Source organism: Tachypleus tridentatus, chromosome 4, assembly GCF_004210375.1.
Source record: "Tachypleus tridentatus isolate NWPU-2018 chromosome 4, ASM421037v1, whole genome shotgun sequence".
Classification (NCBI taxonomy): Eukaryota; Metazoa; Arthropoda; class Merostomata; order Xiphosura; family Limulidae; genus Tachypleus; species Tachypleus tridentatus.
This window is the reverse complement of record NC_134828.1, coordinates 33,963,953-33,983,900: the sequence shown is the minus strand read 5'-3', so window position 1 is coordinate 33,983,900 and position 19,948 is coordinate 33,963,953. Positions and strand designations below refer to the sequence as shown.

Below are 19,948 nucleotides of genomic sequence, written 5' to 3'. Positions count from 1 at the left end.
CGAAAGGCCGGAATACTTAATATAAATGTTGTGAATCCTTATACTTCTAGAGTAACTAACTACTTACTTAAGGTATCAGATGAACTTGAAAATTGCTTTACCTTAATTTGTAAATCTGTATGTTAAATAATTTAAAACATCAATTTCATCTATTACTTTATTTGAATGTTTGTCAGCAAAGAACGCCATAATATGCCCATTTCCACCGGAAATACCCAAAGTCACTAAGACTGCGTGGAAATCGGGGGATTACTATTTACCTGGTGATGAAGTCGAGATGTACTGTGAAACCAGTTACCGTCTGTTATCTGGTTCCGAGTATTTATACTGTGAAGAAAACGGAGAATGGGATTCACAGTTTCCTGTGTGTGGAGGTAAGTATGATACAGAGATTTGTAAAAGTCAATTTTTAGGGTGAATGCTGTAACAGGAGGGGCTATGGTGGTTATTTATTAAAATTCCTTGTTAGATGGATAAGAGTAATTCCTAGATGCGACACGAGAAAGTAACGATCCAAAGGAAATGTTGTCGATTGTTGTTGTTTTTTTCCACTTGATAAAAAGTACGAATTTGAAACGGTTTATGATTTTTAAAGGCAACATGAATTTTGTCAACAGTGGCTTCGAGTTTCATACATTATCAGTATTTTACATACAAATTGTTATCTTTCTATAGTAACTGAATGTAAAGTACCAGAAGGCCTAGAAAATGGAAAAATCAGTGAACGACAGGATACTAATCTGACGTTGGTCCCTGAAAATTTTGAACTAAACTTCATCTGCAATCAAAACTATCGACTTATTGGGAGCTCATGGATCAAGTGCACTTACTTAGGATGGTCCAGTGCTTTACCAACATGCCAGCGTAAGTCAGACAGATGTGCTACATTATCTTTATTTCTAGAAAAATATTTTTTTAAGGTTGGGAAAATATAACTTGTTTGTTTCAGAAATGTATATGACTGCAATGTTTTTAAATATTCTTTTGATATGGTTTGGGGGAAATTTCATGTGAAATTGGCACAGCGGTATGTCTGCGGACTTAAAACGCTAGAATTCAGGTTTCAATACCCGTGATGGGTAGAGCAGAGATAGTTCATTGTGTAGCTTTGTGCTTAATTACAAACAAACAAAATAAATTTGCAGATTTGTTATACTAAAAGTCAAGATAATCTTTAAGGAAATACTCTGTTTTGATGGAATGTTTTTATTTCATGTTTTTTGTTTCGCACAAAGCTATACAATGAATTGACTATCTTTGCTATTCTCACCTTTGTTATTGAAGCCCTACGTTTAGCATTATAGACTCTCAGACTCACTGTTGAGTCAACGGGTGAGATGAAGTAATTAACATAACCTGGTTACTGTGGTTTTTCTACGTTTTAAAAAGGTTTTCAATGCCTTTACTTATGTTTTCCTGTCCTGTGAAAGTGGGTTTTCTCGGGCATTCTCGTTTTCCCCACAAAAAAATCTGAGGTACTTGGATTTATAGATCCCAGCCACTCCGTGGCCCTGATCGCGGGACGTTTCACTGATTGATGTGGAGTTGGTCCGCGGCTTGCTTCTTTCCTGCCGGCAGGCTCCAGACTTGTCCATTTCCCTTTTGCTGCCTTTGTCTCGCTCTGCTTTCTCCCCCCACATTTTCAAACTGCCCCACTTCACTTCATTGTCTCAAACAAGCCAAATTAAAATACAGGAAAATTCCCAGGAACAAATAAATAAACTTCCACGATCGGGGACGATGAGGAACTACAACAAATAATTACGAAAACCGGAAGTGATTTACATAATGGAGTCGTAAACATTGAGGAATTGCAGTTAAACGGTCAGTTCATCAGTACTGCATAATGTTATTAGAGAAAATACAAAGGAAAACAAAACTTGTACAGTGTATTTTGTATTGGCTTTAAACAGAGTATGTCATTTTTATGTTACCATGTGGTTATCAGTTGACGATTGTGAAATATTATTCCGAATCTCCTACAGTACTTACTATTCATAATTAAGCCAAGTTTTTTATTGCCATTTAACCTTTTATTTCCCATATAAACTCATAAAGCCTTAATATTTATATTGGGAATTTGGTAAAGTTAACCCTTGGTAATAAGGGCTCCATTGACCTTTTACTTCTTTACTAAATGCGTATGGGATCAGATCATTCTCTTACTGGAAGATGAATCTCTGCCCAACAACTTTTGTTACAAAGAGAGTGGAAAATGATTTGTTTGTACCTGTCCTCAGTGAAGTTATAGATCTCAATCATAATTAATTAAAATACAGTCCACACGTATGTTGGTATTCCAGACGCTGTCCATCACGTATGTTGGTTCCCAAGATACGGTTCACACTTGTAGTGGTACCTCAGGTGCAGTCTCCACTTCTGTTCATACACAGTTTGAATTTATAATCATCTGTAAGAGCACCTTATTCCCTATTTAATCATCCAATATTTGATTTAATGCTAATTAGCTATTTTAGTCTTTTGGTTTGATTGTCTCTTGTGAGCAACAATTCTTCAGTAGTAAAAGTTTAGCAAGTCTGGTAATGTGCATTTTCAGTGTCCTTTCTGTTAGGTTATATTTTGGCAAGGTCTTTTCTGGATTATTGTGTTTGAAGTAAAGAGTATACTCCGAATTATTTAACGTCACTTTTGGTATGATTGGGCATTATACCTTGACGACTTTTATTATCAATAGTAGATATCTTTTTCAGAGTTTCTATACAGCTTTTACTGAAAAAAACAGCAAATTTTGCCTCAACGTGTCGCATGGAATACCTTTTATCAGTCAAAACTTTTATATCTATATGTTTGTCATGCGGCATGTTTGTTTTAGAAGCCACCAGTGCATTAACTACACTACTGCTTAGAAGGATATGACTACCCCTACTGTCTAGTGTGTCACTCTCTGATTCGTTGGATGACTGCCAATCATAGTACAAACTATGAGCACGTGAATGTACTCTGATGTAATTTATTTCCAAACAGTAAATTTGTTTATGTGCAGTTAAACACAAACTACACAAATATTTATCTGTGCTTTGTCCATCACAGATATCGAAACCCGGTTTCTAGTGTTATAAGTCCACAGACATACCGCCGTGCCACTGGAGGGAGGCTCCACACAATAAAGGGTTGCCAGATAATGAACATTTACATTTTATATCCACTTTAAGTATTATTTCCAAATACTACATGTACATAAATGTCTTATGACCTACCGTTATATCTTGTGTTTTGATTATTAATGTTTCCAGCATAACGTCGCTGTGTAATGAGAGTATTGAACACTAAAGGACCGATTCATCGACGTTGTAACCAATCAAATACTTGATTTAGTTCTGCTACTCTATCTGTCAGTAATATCTAGATAAAGTAAACACAATGAAACGCTTGTTTCGGTTGGCCTAAAAGCTCATGTTTTTGTATCATAATGTCTTTAAATTTTCTTGTTATAGTTCTTAATGTTCAACGCAGCTTTACCATACTAGTAATATTATTTTCTACACCTTCGTTATGCCTTCTTTTTACAGTTGTAGCACAGTTTTCCATTTAAATGTAAGATATGAATGTTATACTCGTAGTGTTAATTATTTATGGCGTTAAAATTTTTTATTTTCATTTATATTTCCAATAATAAATGTCCTGTTAACCACATGTCATTCATCGCATAGTTTTAAAATTTACAAACCAGTACCATTGTGAAGCTCCCCGCTAGTACAGCGGTATGTCTCCAAATTTACAACGCTAAAATCAGGGATTCGATTCCCCTCGGTGGGCTCAGCAGATAGTCCGATAGGGGTTTGCTGTAAGAAAACACACACGCCATTGTAAATATTTTGGTAATACTAAAGTCGTGAGTTAGTCAAGAATAAAATTTTTTACTCTTTATAATAAGAGAGCCATTACAAGTCAGAGCTCATTAGACGGTCCTGCTTTTATAACCGTAGATGAATTTAATCGAGATAGTTTAAAACATATGTACTTATAATCCACAATAGCGAAATTATGATAAAATGTTAGTTCGATCATAGAGGGCAGCATTAATCAAAACTTGTAGGTTTTTCTTAGATATCAATGGCAGAGAAGTTTAGAGAGATTGTTTGTTTTTGAATTTCGCCTAAAACTACACGAGGGCTATCTGCGGTAGCCGTCCCTAATTTAGCAGTGTAAAACGAAAGGGAAGGCAACTAGTCATCACCACCCGCCCCCACCTTTTGGGCTACTCTTTTACCAACGCATAATGGGTTGGACTGTATCACTATGACGTCTCACGGACAAAAAGGCGATTATGTTTGATGTGACGGGGTTTCGAACCTGGGACCCCTCACATTACGAGTTGAGTACCTCAACCACTTGGCCATGCCGAGTCAGTATAGAAAAACAAAAGACAGACTTGTGATAACTAATTTCAAGAAAGTATCTGAAAAAAAAACACACTAAAAAGAAGGGTCAGTTTTGTCCTGTATGACCTGTTTGTCTTGTGAAGTTTTTAATATTAGAAAGAAGAAAACATTATACATATATTTTTATATAACTCATAAATCATCTACGAAAAATAGACCATTCTAGGCGTCGCATCGAATTTTGAAGTATTGTGTTCGAGAAGACGCCGATTGGTAGAAATTAATAACTTGACTCTAATATTGAGAATTGTTTTTTGTTTTTCAGATTTCAGGTCCAAAAAGTATCAAATAAGATAATGAACCTTTTTTTTTTGTCAGAACAACTGTTTCACTTTAACCAAATTAAGATGGTCAACTATAATTTTTATCAATTATGTTAGTACACATCCGAATTAAGTTTATTATTTTGAATTAATATTATCAATTTTAACATCATATTGTTTGTTATTAACACTAATAATTCTTGACACTACGCTGTTTATTATTAATATTATTAATTTTGACACCATTATGTTTACTATTAATATTATTAATTTTGACACCATATTGGGCCCGGTATGGCCGAGCGCATAAGGCGTGCGACTCGTAATCCGAGGGTCGCGTGTTCGCGCCCGCGTCGCGCTAAACATACTCGCCCTCCCAGCCGTGGGGGTGTATAATGTGGCGGTCAATCCTACTATTCGTTGGTAAAAGAGTAGCCCAAGAGTTGGCGGTGGGTGGTGATGACTAGCTGCCTTCCCTTTAGTCTTACGCTGCTAAATTAGGGACAGCTAGCACAGATAGCCCTCGAGTAGCTTTGTGCGAAATTCCAAAACAAACAAGACACCATATTGTTTATTATTAATTTTGACACCATATTGTTTATTATCAATAGTGATTTCTTATCATTCAGAACTGACGGACCAGTAAATCAGCCTTTTGGTTCTAGTTTTGTTTCCGAGGAAAGTTACAGCAGGTTATCTGCTGTGTACACCGCGAGAATTAGAACCCCGGAATTTTGCTTTTTACGTCCATACTCTTATCGCCGACCCACCGGGGAGTGGGGTTTTTGATTCTGATTTTAAAATTATTGGCTTCTCTAAAAGTAGATGTGACGGTCAGTTCTGCTATTCGTTGTTAAAAGAATAACCCAAAATTTGGTAGTATTGACTAGCTGCCTTCTGTCCAATTTATCACTTCAAAATTAGGGACGGCTAACACAGTTAGTCGTTGTGTAACATAGTGCGAAATTCATAAACAAACTACTGGTCGTAGTTCGGCTGGAAAGGTAAACATTCTCATGGGTTACGAATCGAATGTACAAACTACCAAGCCAAGCCAATCCAGCGGTTTGTCAGTTTAGCATGTATTTATGGTACTTTAATATACATGGAAAGATTTTTAGTAGTAGAAAACAAAAGAATAAAAACCCCAACTAAAATAGAATATACGTACTGTAAAGAGAAATGTAACGATTGTTAGTATAAAGTTAATGTGACAGCATCACATTATCCAATTCATGCAGGTTGTTTGTTGATAAGCACAAAGTTATTTAATGAGCTAAGTGTATTGTGCACTCCCTCCCATGTATCGAAACGATATCTTTTAGTACCATAAGCCCTTACACCTACTTGTGAGCCATGGGGAGATCAGTTCGTATAAAAAAGGCGATTTCTTTATTGCAAACAATATATTGAATACTGATATTGGGCCCTGTTTAATTTTCTATAAACTTAGGTTGCAACATATATTCTTTAAAAAGAAGATGAAATAATGATATATGAGATATTATGATACACAATAATAACAACATTCTTAAAGTTTAGCGCTTTCGTACTGAAGCAAGGATATTTGAAACAAGCATCACCAAGAAAATTTAAAAATAGCTAAGTTTCTGTTTCTTTCTTCCAGTCATTACCTGTCCCGATCCAGGAGTCCCAGAAAATGGATTAAGAAAAGGCGCTGGGCCATTCAACATTGGCGACAGAGTGATATTTTCCTGCTTCCCACAGTATAAAATAATCGGATCAGAAGAAAGAATATGTTTAGGCAATGGAAGATGGAGTGGGTTGCTTTCCAGTTGTAACCACCCAAGTAAGTTTGGAAAGGATGTTTGTTTGTTTGTTTTTTGAATTTCGCTCAAAGCTATTCGAGGGCTATCTGCGCTAGCCATCCATAATTTAGCAGTGCAAGACTAGAGGGAAGGCAACTAGTCATCACCACCCAACGCCAACTCTTGGGCTACTCTTTACTAACGAATAGTGGGATTGGTTGCCACATTATAACGCCCCTACGGCTGGGAGGGCGAGTATGTTTGGTGTGACCGGGATTCGAACCTGCGACCCTCGGATTACGAGTCGAATGCCTTAACATGCTTGGCCATTCCGGGCCCATTTGGAGAGGAATGTTTACCAGTTGTAACCACCCAAGGCTTGGTATGACGATTTAAAATGTTTAAATTAATGTGGCAAAATTTAACCCATATAGAGTTCGCAACACTTTACATGGATTTAACTCATTTACTATAAGTCGTGCCTTTTTATCATTAAGAACGGTAGTATTTAATATTAGGTATCGAGATGACACAAAATGCCGGCTATAAAAGTCGTTCATTTAAAACCATGTTTAAAACATCTGAATATTAACAACGACTATTTCACAGAATTGGCTGAACAAAATTAAAGCTTACTGAATTTATGAAGCCGCCTAAATTGCTATATATCTTTTAAGGGAGTTAATCAAAATTTCAGTATGTCGATGAATTTTCATCTAAGTAAGTAAATAAGCAGTGGCGAATTTCAGGTTGTGTGGGCCCAAGGGCTAATAACTTTGGTGGACCCTGCGTTCAATGTAATTTTACATAGAATAAAATTATCAATGGACCCCTCCATTTAGCCCATGAGCCCTGGGACTGAGCTCCCTCTAGCCTCTACCTAAATAAGCCACTGTAAATAAGGATCTCTTCCGGACGATCTTAGAGGAAAAACGATGAATATTATAGCTGTAATTCTTTCATAGGACTCTTTCGTTTAGGGTCCAAATGATTTTTTTTTTATACGGAAAAGGATACTAGTATATATACATATATACAAACACACACAAATGTATGGAACTGACTATGCGCTACATAATTAGATTTGAGAGTAGATTAGTAGAGATCCTGATGAGTAATATAATTGAATTGGGTATACCCAAGATTGGTATTGGTGGCGCACAAAAATATAGCTAATTTAAAGGAAATAAACATGTATAATAAAAAAAATTAAATTTTTATAAATACAAGTAGGAATCTGTACATACATGACCTATCTAACTATTTGTTTGTTTGGAAGTAAAGCTTCAGAATTGGTTATCCGCGCTATGGTCGCAGTAGTGGTCGAATCCCTAATTTCAGCGTTATAAATGTCTTAAGTCTACTACTTATTTACTTGGGAAAAGGCGTTATAATCATGTTTGAAATAGTGTAATGTTTTTGACATTATATTGTATTTGTCTTGTAAGTCTTCTTCGAAATTTGCCAATCCCTAATCTGAAGACTGATAACGCCAGAATCCGGGTTTCGATACTCGTGGTCGGAACAAATAGCTTTCGTACTTAACAGCAAACAGTAACAGAAACTTTGAATTGTAATTTATTTAATATACTGTTATAACAGTTGGTGTTATGGTTCTGATATTGTTTCACTCTTTCATTCGTTATATCAATATATCTTTAACTTAATTCTTTTTTTTTTTTTCTTCAAGACTACTACTGTCCCGACCCTGGTGTCCCCGTCGGTGGAATAAAATCAGGAAGTTCATATGACTTAAGAGACACTGTTCACTTCTTCTGTAAGCCGGGTTATAGCTTTATTGGATCAGCAAACAGAACTTGTCAGATGAACCACACGTGGTCAGGAGAACAGGTGTTTTGTTTAGGTAAGGCTGTTTGTTTTTTATACCAGGCTGTTGCATATGAAATCTTGGATTTTTAAAGGAAAATGCGAAACAAGTACAATAATGCACTTTCAATTGACCTTTCATTTGCAAACGTTTTTTTTTTTTAAAATGTCAAATATTTAAAAAAGTGATAATTTGTGGGAGAAAGATTTGGTGAATATGTTGGATGAAGTAAAGTTTCATACTGAGGCTCGTTCAGTTTTTGGGCAGTGACATGTGAGACATGAGGTCGAGCATTGTCTTGAAGCAGTATAGGTCCACTGAGATTGACTATTGCTGACTGTTTTCATGACAACGTTTTTGGCATAATTTCAAGTTCACAACAATATTGCTCTGCTGTGATTGTTTATTTTGGGTTTAAGAATGAATAATGGATCACACCTACTGATGACCTACAAACACTGACAATGAACTTCTTGGGGTGAACAGCTAATTTTGGCATATATTTTTCTGCTTCTTCATAGTCAACTCACTGTGTGATCGTCGTCGATTGTCGAAAAGAATCCATTTTTCGTTAAAGGTGACAGTTCTATGGAGAAAAGGGACCTTTTTGTTGAGAGTGAAGAATGAGGAACAAACACGTCTTGTTTGAAATGAACCAGACAATATACCATATTATTTTGACAAATTTACGATAATTTTTCTGTCTTAGCCACTAAAAATCGAGTTTCAAATTTGCATATGAAAATCCAGCATTTTATAAGCAGTAGCGTGATATTTTATCCTTATAACGCGATAACTTAAACAGAACGTACCCAAAACTGATTATGTAAGTATGCATAAGCTAGCCGTTTTTACTTTAGCATTGTAAGATAGCTAGCCACTGCCATCCTCCGCCAACTATTTAGATACTCTGGTTACCAAAAGAGTAGGATTGAGCGTTACGTTATAACGCCGCCACTGCTGAAAATGCGAGCGTGTTTAGTGTTACGATGATTCGAATTCGCAACCTTTAGTGTACCTTTCAGTGTACAGCAGGCAACGCGATCCAAATGTGGTTGAAAACATTAATATTTCTCAGTGTCTGAAGATGCAATGACTATTTTTGAATGCTTAAACTATTTTTTCATGAGTTGTAACATTTATGTTTCTGTAGCAATTTTTAATTAACGGAGATCTTTTTTCCCTTTAAGTCACGTGTTTGTAAATGCGGTTTAGGGATGTAATAAATCCTGTTATTGCGTTCTCTTATGTTATGTGTTTTCCCAAGGTGGTGAAAGCTATAGAATATTTCTAGGTGGTTCACACGTTTTGTTTACTCAGATGCCTTTACAGCTCATTTTAGTGAAAAAGCAAAATCTCGTGTATTATGAAAATAGGACTTTTATTTATCATTTAAGATAAATCATAAACGTGATGCTATGCTGTGGAACAACATATATTGGTTTGCTTGTTTGTTGAATTTCGCGTAAAGTTATACGAGGGCTAACTGCACTAGCCGTTTCTACTTTAGCAGTGTAAGACAGCTAGTCACTACCATCCTCCACTGCTGAAAGGGCGAGCGTGTCTAGTGTTACAGGGATTCGAACTCGCGACATTTAGGTTACGAGTCGAACACCCTAACTAATGGCCATGCCTGGACCTACCAGGTATCCTGACATATGTTGTCTTACCTGATGTATAATTCGTATTTAAATAATTGCTTTATATTATATTTTATTCAAGTATTAAAAACCTAAAAAACAAGTACCCCTTTCAATTTAATATTTTTTCGCGAACCTTCCGAAGCTATCGATTGTTTTTTTTTTGTTTTGAAAAAAGGTCCCTTGTAAGTGAAAGGTGTATTCCAAAATTTAATGTTTTATTCATGTAAATTTAATTTTATGAAAATATTTTTTATTCTGTAAATCGTGTTATATTAAAAAATCGTTAGAAAATTTCGAATGTTACTGGCATACTCCCTGGAGTGCCCTTTAGTCCTCAATTTGAGAAACGCTCTATTAATTATTACAGATAAGTTTTAACACAAGATATTTTATCAGTCAACGATGGTTTTAAACATCAGTCTTTAACTTAATATAATTATGTTTCAAATATATCATTTGTAAATTCTGGGATATTCTAATAATAAATTACAAATTTTAAACCGGAAAGCCAAACGTTTCGGTAGTTGATAGTTGCCACAAAAATATCTTCATTCTTTATAAGTTGGCATGGTCAGGTGTTTAGGGCCCTCGATTCGCAATTTGAGGGTTTCGGGGCCGCCTCCCCTCCCCGCCCACCAAACATGCTCACATTTTCAGCCTAGAGGTCGTTATAATGTAACAATCGATCCTAAAAGTTGGCGGTGGGTGGTGGATTTGACCTAGGTACTGATAATTTCAAACGTTATGTTTGCTTTCGTTTTGATTTTTCCCCCAGTTGTTGTTTTTTGTGTAGTTTTGATTAGTTTTTATGTTTCGCTTTATCAGTTTTGATTTTGCATCGTTTCGTATGATTTATTCACGCTTTTAATAATTTTTTTATAAAATTTGATTGTTGTATTAAATATTTCTGAATGATTAGCATAATCTCGTGTTTAATTTTATTAATTTTGATACCACATACATACTGATCAATAGATTCAAGGAACTTTGGTGCTTTGAAAAAAAATAGTTGTGGTGATTGCTAGAGTCATGGAATCCATTGGTATTTGGAGAGTAGTGTTGACGAGAATGGGTATTTTATTTATACAAACATATAAATATATATGCATACACACGCTTTACTGGAAACTTAATTATAACCATGTGTTACCAGTTTAAACAAAATAGTGTTCACATCGTTACCGTTGTTGTTGTAACATATAGCGTAAATGAATAGTTTTCCGACCACTGCTTTGTTTGTAGCGCCTGTTCGGTGTAATTAGCTCTGGATTGAGCGAAACTCATCGTTCGCAGTGGAAATGGCGAACATTATTATTATACATTCTTTTTACTCTTGGAAATTTCTAAGGGACTATATATACGATGTGTTATTGGAAGATAGGTCTAATACTAATGTCCAATGTTACGTCATATTGCTTTGTTCACATTTTGATTGAATGTGACGATTTTTGTGATTATAATGTACTTTTCAAATGCACAAGTGGATTTTTTCATTTAATGGTATTTGTTGTGATTTTACAGAGCCTTACTACAGTGACAGTCCTACAGATGCCCTTACTCGTTTGAATAACGTGTTGGACGAAAAAGAAAGCGAACAAAAGCCGATATCCAAAATCTCACTTTGGCATATCTTCAAAACGTCATCCAACAATAATTTTGGAATGTCGACCAATAAGGTATCCAAAATGTTGGCCAACAAGGCATTCGAAATGTCAAGCAGAAGGATCTTCCAGATGTCGCCCCGAATAGAACCTAGAAGACGAAGAATTGATCTGAACTTTCCTGGACGTTTGGTAATTTATTTCGTCTTTGATGCTTCCGGAAGTATTGGAAGGAAGTACTTTAACTCAGCTATAAAGTTTGCGAAGGGCCTAGTAACACGTGTAAGTTTTTTTTCTAAAGTTTACATACGATATTATAGTATTTTATATATTTCACATGTTATTATATTTTATATATTATATTATTATATTTTATGTATTATGTTATTACATATTATATATGCACTTAGTCATATATTATTTACCAGTGTGTGAGTTTGTTTTATTGAATTTAAAACTTAGAAAAAAGCAATCTGTTAGCAGAAAAGATAATTGTCTCTAGCTGTTTATATTTATTGCATTAAATACATAAAATACAGGTTATAATCTTCCAGATTCGTGGCATATAATTATTTTAAGTATCTGAAGCACTCACTTATTGCGATGTATTTTCTTGCGTTATAGGACAATTTTGAAAAGCCCTTTTTTTTCACATATTGTGTTTATTCATTATATAAGTAATCGCCATTTGACGGAGCTTTAGCTGCTAAGTAATTTTACGATGGGGAATCAAATAAGTGTACTTTGGAAACAACTTTGTATGTAGCGTAAAATTACCGAACGTATTTACTGTACGTTTGTTTTTCAGTTAGAGGATGTAAATGGTTTTACAAAGCGATGCAGAAAGTAGTTTAGTTTGACATTCGTTCCTTATTCAGATGTTTTTGTTTTTAGTGTTGTTTTTTTTATAATCCTCATTTCGATTGCCTAGGCCTACTTAGGCTTAAAATTAGAGTTAACCTTCTCTTCCATACATAACTTATTGAATAATTTCATGAAATTTACAACTTATGTAAACTTCGATCTTTCGTCACCAATTATTTTGTTTTAAACAATAATAGTCCAGCTTGTGTTCTAGGCTAATATCCTTTACTTTCGATGCGATTCAACAAATACCTTAGGTGTTATATCCCGAACTTTCGTTAATACTATCTGGCAAGTACCTTAGGTGCTGTAATATCATATACTATCATCAGTACCATGTACAAGTACCTTAGGCGTTATAATATCACATGCTATCAGTATCATGTGGCAAGTACCTGAGGTGTTATAATATCTCGTATTATCGTTAGCACCGTCTAGTAATTACCTTGGGTATTGTAATATCTCGTATTATCGTCAGCACCGTCTAGTATGTGCCTTGGTTATTGTAATATCCCGTATTTTTGTCAGTACAACCTCGCGAGTACTTTAGGTATTATAATATCATATTATCCGTTAGCGCCATCTAGCACCGTAGGTGTGATAATATCTCGTATTATCCGTTAGCGCTATCTAGCATCTTAGGTGTAATACTTTCGTAAAGCAATCTAACAAGTGCTTCAGGTATAAGTGAAGAAAACTTTTAAAAAAGAGAGTAGATGTAAGGACGGCTGGTATCAATCCTTCAAAGACAATACAAACGAGGTAGTAGGGACGGTATTGGCACCATTCGTACTTACAGGCACACTGTATAGTAGAACGTTAACAGACAGAAGCAGGATAAATTGAACTCGATTGTGATGGAAGATATACATATATATTACTGTATGTTAATTCTTGCCATCCCTAATACCTCATTTGCATTGATATTAGCCATCCTTATGTGTACTATTTTTTTGCAAAATTTATCTTCTTTGCTTGTTTTTTAATGCAGCATTTCAACAGAGATAGAAAGGTTGTATTGATAAATAGAATGAGGTTCTAATTGTAATATGTATTATTGTATCTGTTATTGCTTGTTAATTCCCGTTTCACTCTACTTGAGCTTTTTGAAGGAACACTAAATTGATGTGAGGAAACTAACTTCAATAAATTCAAACTGTGATATTTACAGATATAACCAGAACTTGTTCTTCAGTCGTTACATAGACATCGTTGTAAAAGGAAATAATATTATAATACTATAAAGTCCTGATGACCTATTGAGAAGTATATTTAAAATGTCATTTAGTTGACCAATCCGAGCCATTCCTACCTACACAGTGCTGCCACCTGTCTTATTTTATCTCGTACTTTAATCAGTACAATATAATAAGTACTTCAGGTCTTATATTCCGTACTTTGGTCAGTAATGAATAATAATAATAAAAAAATGAACAAATATTTTTTGGTAGATGGGTGTCAAGGAGTTTGGAACAAGATTTGGAGCAGTTAGCTTTAGTTCAACCGTGTCAGCATCTTTTCTTCCACAAGATTACACCACTGAGGAAGAAGTGCTGAATGCTTTGGATCAGTTTGATTTACGGGTAGGTGAAAACTTATAGCAGGAAGAAAAACTCCGATAACACCAGGTTTAAACTATTATACGTATACTATACATTATCGTTATGGTTTGTTGGTGAAAGTTATAGCACGAAGAAAAACTCCGATAACACCAGGTTTAAACTCTTATACGTATATTGTACATTATCATTATGGTATGTTTTATTTGTTTGGACTTTGCGTGAAGCTACACGAGGGTTATCGGCACCAGCCCATGTTAATTTTGTAGTGACAATCTAGAAGGAAGCCAATCAACAGGACGCACCTCTAATTTTTGTCAAACGAGTAGTGAAAATTAACTGTTACTTTTATAATGCACTCACGTCCCCAGCTTTACAATCCAGTAGCATCACTTGTCTTGCGCACTAAATCTTTATCATTACAAAATCCTATTACAGGAGTTTGGTTATTTTGGAGTTGTATCTATGGCTAATTGTACAGTATTTATATCATAACGTTTTAGAAGCCTACCATGGGTTTCGTTTTATTGTTAAAGCATGCTTGTTGTCACCCATCGCTTACAAAACCTATTGTAATTGGGAAGTATAGAAAATTATGAAGTTTTGCTGAACATACTAATTCTAAAACAGCACGTAGTTAACCTTGAATTGATAAGTGATATAAGTGATAGGATGGGCCAGAATGACCCGTGTATAAATTAACTTCAGACGAAAAACAAATGATTATACCAGTGAAAAAGAGAAATGAGACAGCGCATCTGTTCCTCTCAACACCTAATAATTGACTGAAAAACTTATTGAGGATGTGGTACAGAAAGTACCGGGTGAAGAACAAGGAATATATGGGTTGAAACTTAATCGACCTGGGTCATCCTGACTCCACCCTACCGTTTGTGGGTTAAGGTGTACGTGTTAAATAATGGTTTTGACGATAACCTATTCACTTCTTGACTTTTGTTTATATGGAATGCATAGTTTATGCGCATATTTTAATCAGTAAACATAATTGATAAAAAAGATGGTACAATATTTGTCATATTTTGTTTTCTTACCGTTAGGAGAACGTTATCATTTGTCAAAGAACACTTTGAAAAACATGTATTGAAAATTGATTAGAAAGCTTCGGTGTCTCACCAGAATCTATTAAAATACCTTAGTGAAGCAAGGAATATATGGTGGACAAGAGCTACGAAAGTTATAATAATGAAAACTTAGATATTCAGGAGAGAAATGCCAGAGAAATCGACTTGGTGTTTTAACCAGGCCGTATCAATCAAGTTTAGGAGGTATTTGAAGTCAACAGTTTGATGGAGAAAAATACCGAAGTCGAGAAAATAAACGTGTAAAAGAACAGTTTTTTTCTTAAATTAAGAATATACAGAATACGTTTTTACGTTTCCTTGGTTAATTTAATCAAGTAAAAATTACTGTTACAGGGATATTTGTTTATCTAATAAGAAACGCTGTCATTGGTATATAAACTCTAAACATGTTCAGGTCCTAGTATCAACTTACGTATTAATTTTGCGTATATTAGAATACCAGTTTAACTATTAAAGGTATGCCTTTTACATATTCCTAACTCTTTCCTTTGTGTGTATTTATATAAAACAAGACTATTTGAATTTTTCAACGTCTGTAGAACCCTAGTTGTAGAAATACTGAATTTTGGCACACGACATGCCTTTACCATATTTATCATAACAGTTTATTACAGATATTCTAATTCGATTCACTGATTGATAGATTTTGTTAGTCATCGTATTTAAAGAAAAGTATTCCAGATAAGACATTTTGGAACTTTCAGTTCAACTAATGTGTAGCATTTTTTGTTTTAATAAAAGTTTCATGTCGTTACTTAGGTAAACGTAAAGGCTGTTTGTTTGTTCTAGAGCAAAACCACATTGGTCTGTTTGGTATGTCTACAGCGGAGAATCGAATTCCAGATGTAAGCGTCCTGAGTCCGTAGAATTATTGCCGTCAAATCGGGGATCAGAGATGTGAAGAGTACAACTGATTCATACTTCTTCCATAATGTCTCATGTAACGCAAAAAAAAATAAAAATATTCGTGGTATCTTGATGGTATCGTTACTGTGATTTACGGCAAGGAAAAGGGATATGAAGGGCATCCTACCTCTTTAACTGCGCAATATTGTAATCGTTTATTAATATTTTACCCTATAAGAAGTGACTACTGTAGATAATAATTCTTTGATGATAGAATACATTATGATTGGTTGTAATATAACCAATTAGAAAGTGTTCTATCACGAGTATGAAGTCAATAAAAGTATAGGTAGGTATACCAGTAGTGGTAATTTGAACTAATCAAGGTTTCCTGAACATAAATGCCTCAGTAATAGAAGTGATAGAGAAAGAAAACGGAAATTCTCCGGATATGATGCTTGTTATCTTGTGACGTTCTTTAAAAGTAGATGAGAGACAAGTGCAGATTTTACCAACTATCTTGCTATAAATGTAGGTGTGAATTTTTATCCCGAGAATATTAAGTTGCACATTAATATAATGTTCTCGGTGAGTGTGTAAATGCTCGAAAACTGCCGCTGAGAAGAGGTAGGCAAAATAATACCTTGGAATGAGTATAGGACCACACACATTGCAATAACCAAAGCTACAGAAGCAGGATGAATCCAAGTTCAAATAATTTAACAGCAGTCAGTGACAGTTTGTCCGATTGTTCGCAAAGAGCAGGACGGTATCGTGGTTAATATACGACATGTACAGCGAAGTATGTTGAAGGATCAGTACAATTTTAGGGTTGAAACTTAATCAAGAAGTGTTGGTGAATTGATAGTACTCGTGACTACTGAAAGCACTGACGTATTCTATTCCGTTATATAATTCTATGAGAAACTTATCATCCTCTAGAGGAATCATCCTCTAGCAGCACAGTGATTTTCAAACAGGGCGAAATAGTGTTTTCACAGTAAAAGGACCAATGAAATGCTTACAGCTCTGATTTGGTATGCATAAAGTTTCGATATGAATACTGTTGAAACTGTATGGACGTACCTAAAAACTGGGAGGGTTAAAGGCAGAAATTGTGGGGTGTAATAATGGACCTTTGAAACAATATTTTCATTAATACGTTTGTAAACGAAACGGCAGCATGAAAGTACGTCGTAATGGTCTGTGTAAAGAGAGCTCACATACAGAACATTAGCACATTGCACAGTTTAATCACTTTTATATTTTCTTTGACTATGGTCTTTACCATTAACAAATTTACCATCTAGTTACCTTTACTGGTTGTTTGTGATTTCTAATATGTATCACTTGATGTTTTCATAATTACTTGTATTATGTTACACACTCACAGCTTTTACTGAGAAAAAAATTCCACTGAGTTATTGTGAAAGATCTAAAAAATTATCTGATTACTAACCATATTATTGAATAAACAACACATTCAGGGTTATAAGCTATGATCTACCTAATTCAAGTAACCTGAGTTTTTTAAAGAATGACAAATGTTTTGTTTTACCTGTAGAGGGCGGGACAGCTATAAGCTCAGCTCTAGATTTTGTTAAGACTCAGATGATTCCGCTCTCGAAGCATACCTTTGCTGACCGACCAATGAAAACCATCATATTCCTTCTGACAGATGGTAAGTTGGTTCTATATTTTGTAATCTTACATCCACTTAAAGATAATAATAATTATTTCTGTTTCTCCAGTATACTTAAAACGGTTGTTGATCATGTAATAACACAAGCAGAAGTTATAATTTGAAAAGTTTTTGGCTCATATTTCTTCTTTCGCTTTCGTCAGTTTATAATGAAATAACGCAATCCTATTAAAAAAACTTGTCCTGCCCTGAACATATCTGACATATTCACACCATGTGTATGCACAGAGTGGGTGGTGGTCGTTTGTGCTATCAGTAAAGAAGTGTACCAATATTGTTAGATGTTATTTCTTCGAAAAGCAAGCCCGGCATAGCCAGATGGGTAAGGCACTGCACTCGCAATCTGATGGTCGCGGGTTCGAATCCTCGTCAAACCAAACATGCTCGCCCTCCCAGCCGTGGGGGCGTTATACTGTTACGGTCAATCCTACTATTCGTTGGTAAAAGAGTACCCCGAGAGTTGGCGGAGGGTGGTGATGACTAGCTGCCTTCCCTCTAGTCTTACACTACTAAATTAGGGACGGCTAGCACAGATAGCCCTCGTGTAGTTTGCGCGAAATTCAAACCAAATCTTTAGAAAGAACATCGCCATTTTATATATGTGTCGTTTCCATGGAGGGGAAGGAGTCACAAAAACTTACGCTATTTATACCCTTGGAAATAGTGAACAATTTTTTGTTTGCTTTATTGTTAAGCACAGAGCTACACAATGGAGAATATGTGCTGTGCTTGCAACGAACATCGAAACCCAGTTTTAAGCGTTATACACCGACATGCTTACTGACGAACAGCTTTTTTAAAACAAAATTCATTTCCTGGAAGTATCCTTATTTTATATCTCATTTTTTTTCTCACTGGTTGCCAATCTTGACAAAAAAATGTAAATAAAATTTTCTACAACTGTATTCTCAAACTACAGTTTCTTGTTGAAACATGAATAAAGCAAAATTAATGCCAGTATAAGTAAATGTAGGTTTTCATAAGAATAGTTTTACTTTACTTGTTTAAAAATGAACTGAATATTTCTATTTGTTTGATATGTATAGGACTTGAAATATACGCTAAACCCAGTAATTACTTTAAAACCTTCCACAGGCTTCATTTTCGCACACACAACTTCATCGTATTCGTTTATGATGTATTTTAAAAAAACGAAAAACTTTTCAGACTGTCAAAACTCAAAGATGTTTATTAAACGAAGTTAATCATTACATTTAAGAGATTGATTAGTCTCAATTATATCCGCTTGATTGGAACATTTTACATAACATTTCGAGTTACATATATACAAATAAGTTTTCTGATGTTGTTTGTTTGTTTGTTTTGAATTTCGCGCAAAGCTGCACGAGGGCTATCAGAACTAGCCGTCCCTAATTTAGCAGTGTAAAACTAGAGGGAAGGCAGCTAGTCATCACCGCCAACTCTTGAGGTACACTTTTACCAACAAATAGTGGGATTGATCGTAACATTATAACGCTACCACGGCTAAAAGTGCAAGCTTGTTTGGTTCGAAGGGGATTCGAACCCGCGACCGTCAGAGTATGAGTAAATCGCCCTTACCACCTGGCATTGCCAGGCCCTCCTGACGTTGTGGCAAATACTTCATCTTAAAACAAACTTTAAATCACGTTGAAAATAACTCTGTGTCTTTATCAGGTAATCCATCTTTCTTCACCTTCTGTGTACTTTACTTCAATTCTTTAGTTTGTACCATAATGTTAATATCAGTTGTAATATTCGAACAATTATTAATAAGTTCTCAGTATTTCCCAATATACCGTAGGATTTTAAGAAGAAGCCTGAAATTATATTGATCCAATTCATGAACAAAAATTTTAAGCCTACTGGTCCAGAGTAAACTTATACAATCAGTGACAATTACTTATTCTTGTGAATCAAATTAGGCTTATGTTGTATGTGGCTAGTGTGTCTGGAATGTGCATTCGACACTTTAACCAGTAGGCTATTGAATGACATGGTGATCTTTGTAATAAGGAAAAAGTCCTTCACCAGTTTTATAATAAGAGGAATTTTGAACGTATACTTTTTATTTCAGGGAAGGCGAATATGAGAGGTGATCCAAAGCAGGTGGCAAAAGAATTGAAAGCAGACGTTAAAGCTGAAATTTACAGTATTGCACTGACAGGGGACTATGATATCAATAAATTAAGAGAGGTTGCTTCGTCCAAGAAAGATCACGTGTATATCCTGAAGGACTACGAAACACTTGATTGGTTAGTTAATGCCGTCGTAAATGGAACTATAGGTAAATACTGTACTTCATCTGTAATATAACATTGTAAAGGATACATAAAATTAGGATGTCGTAGTCATCTGCATATGTTTATATACAGCTATGAAATGCTT

General features: G+C 35.0%; 1 protein-coding gene across 1 annotated transcript in view; it reads left to right on the top strand.

Moving 5' to 3' along the window:
- LOC143248813 (complement factor B-like) overlaps positions 1-19,948 on the top strand; it is a 62,788-nt gene that overhangs the window by 28,891 nt on the left and 13,949 nt on the right. The window contains exons 5-12 of the mRNA XM_076497586.1: positions 177-374; positions 676-864; positions 6,294-6,476; positions 8,126-8,299; positions 11,428-11,789; positions 13,823-13,958; positions 17,444-17,560; positions 19,638-19,847. Of these exons, the coding sequence (XP_076353701.1) occupies positions 177-374; positions 676-864; positions 6,294-6,476; positions 8,126-8,299; positions 11,428-11,789; positions 13,823-13,958; positions 17,444-17,560; positions 19,638-19,847 (1,569 nt within the window). The remainder of the gene's footprint in view (positions 1-176; positions 375-675; positions 865-6,293; positions 6,477-8,125; positions 8,300-11,427; positions 11,790-13,822; positions 13,959-17,443; positions 17,561-19,637; positions 19,848-19,948) is intronic.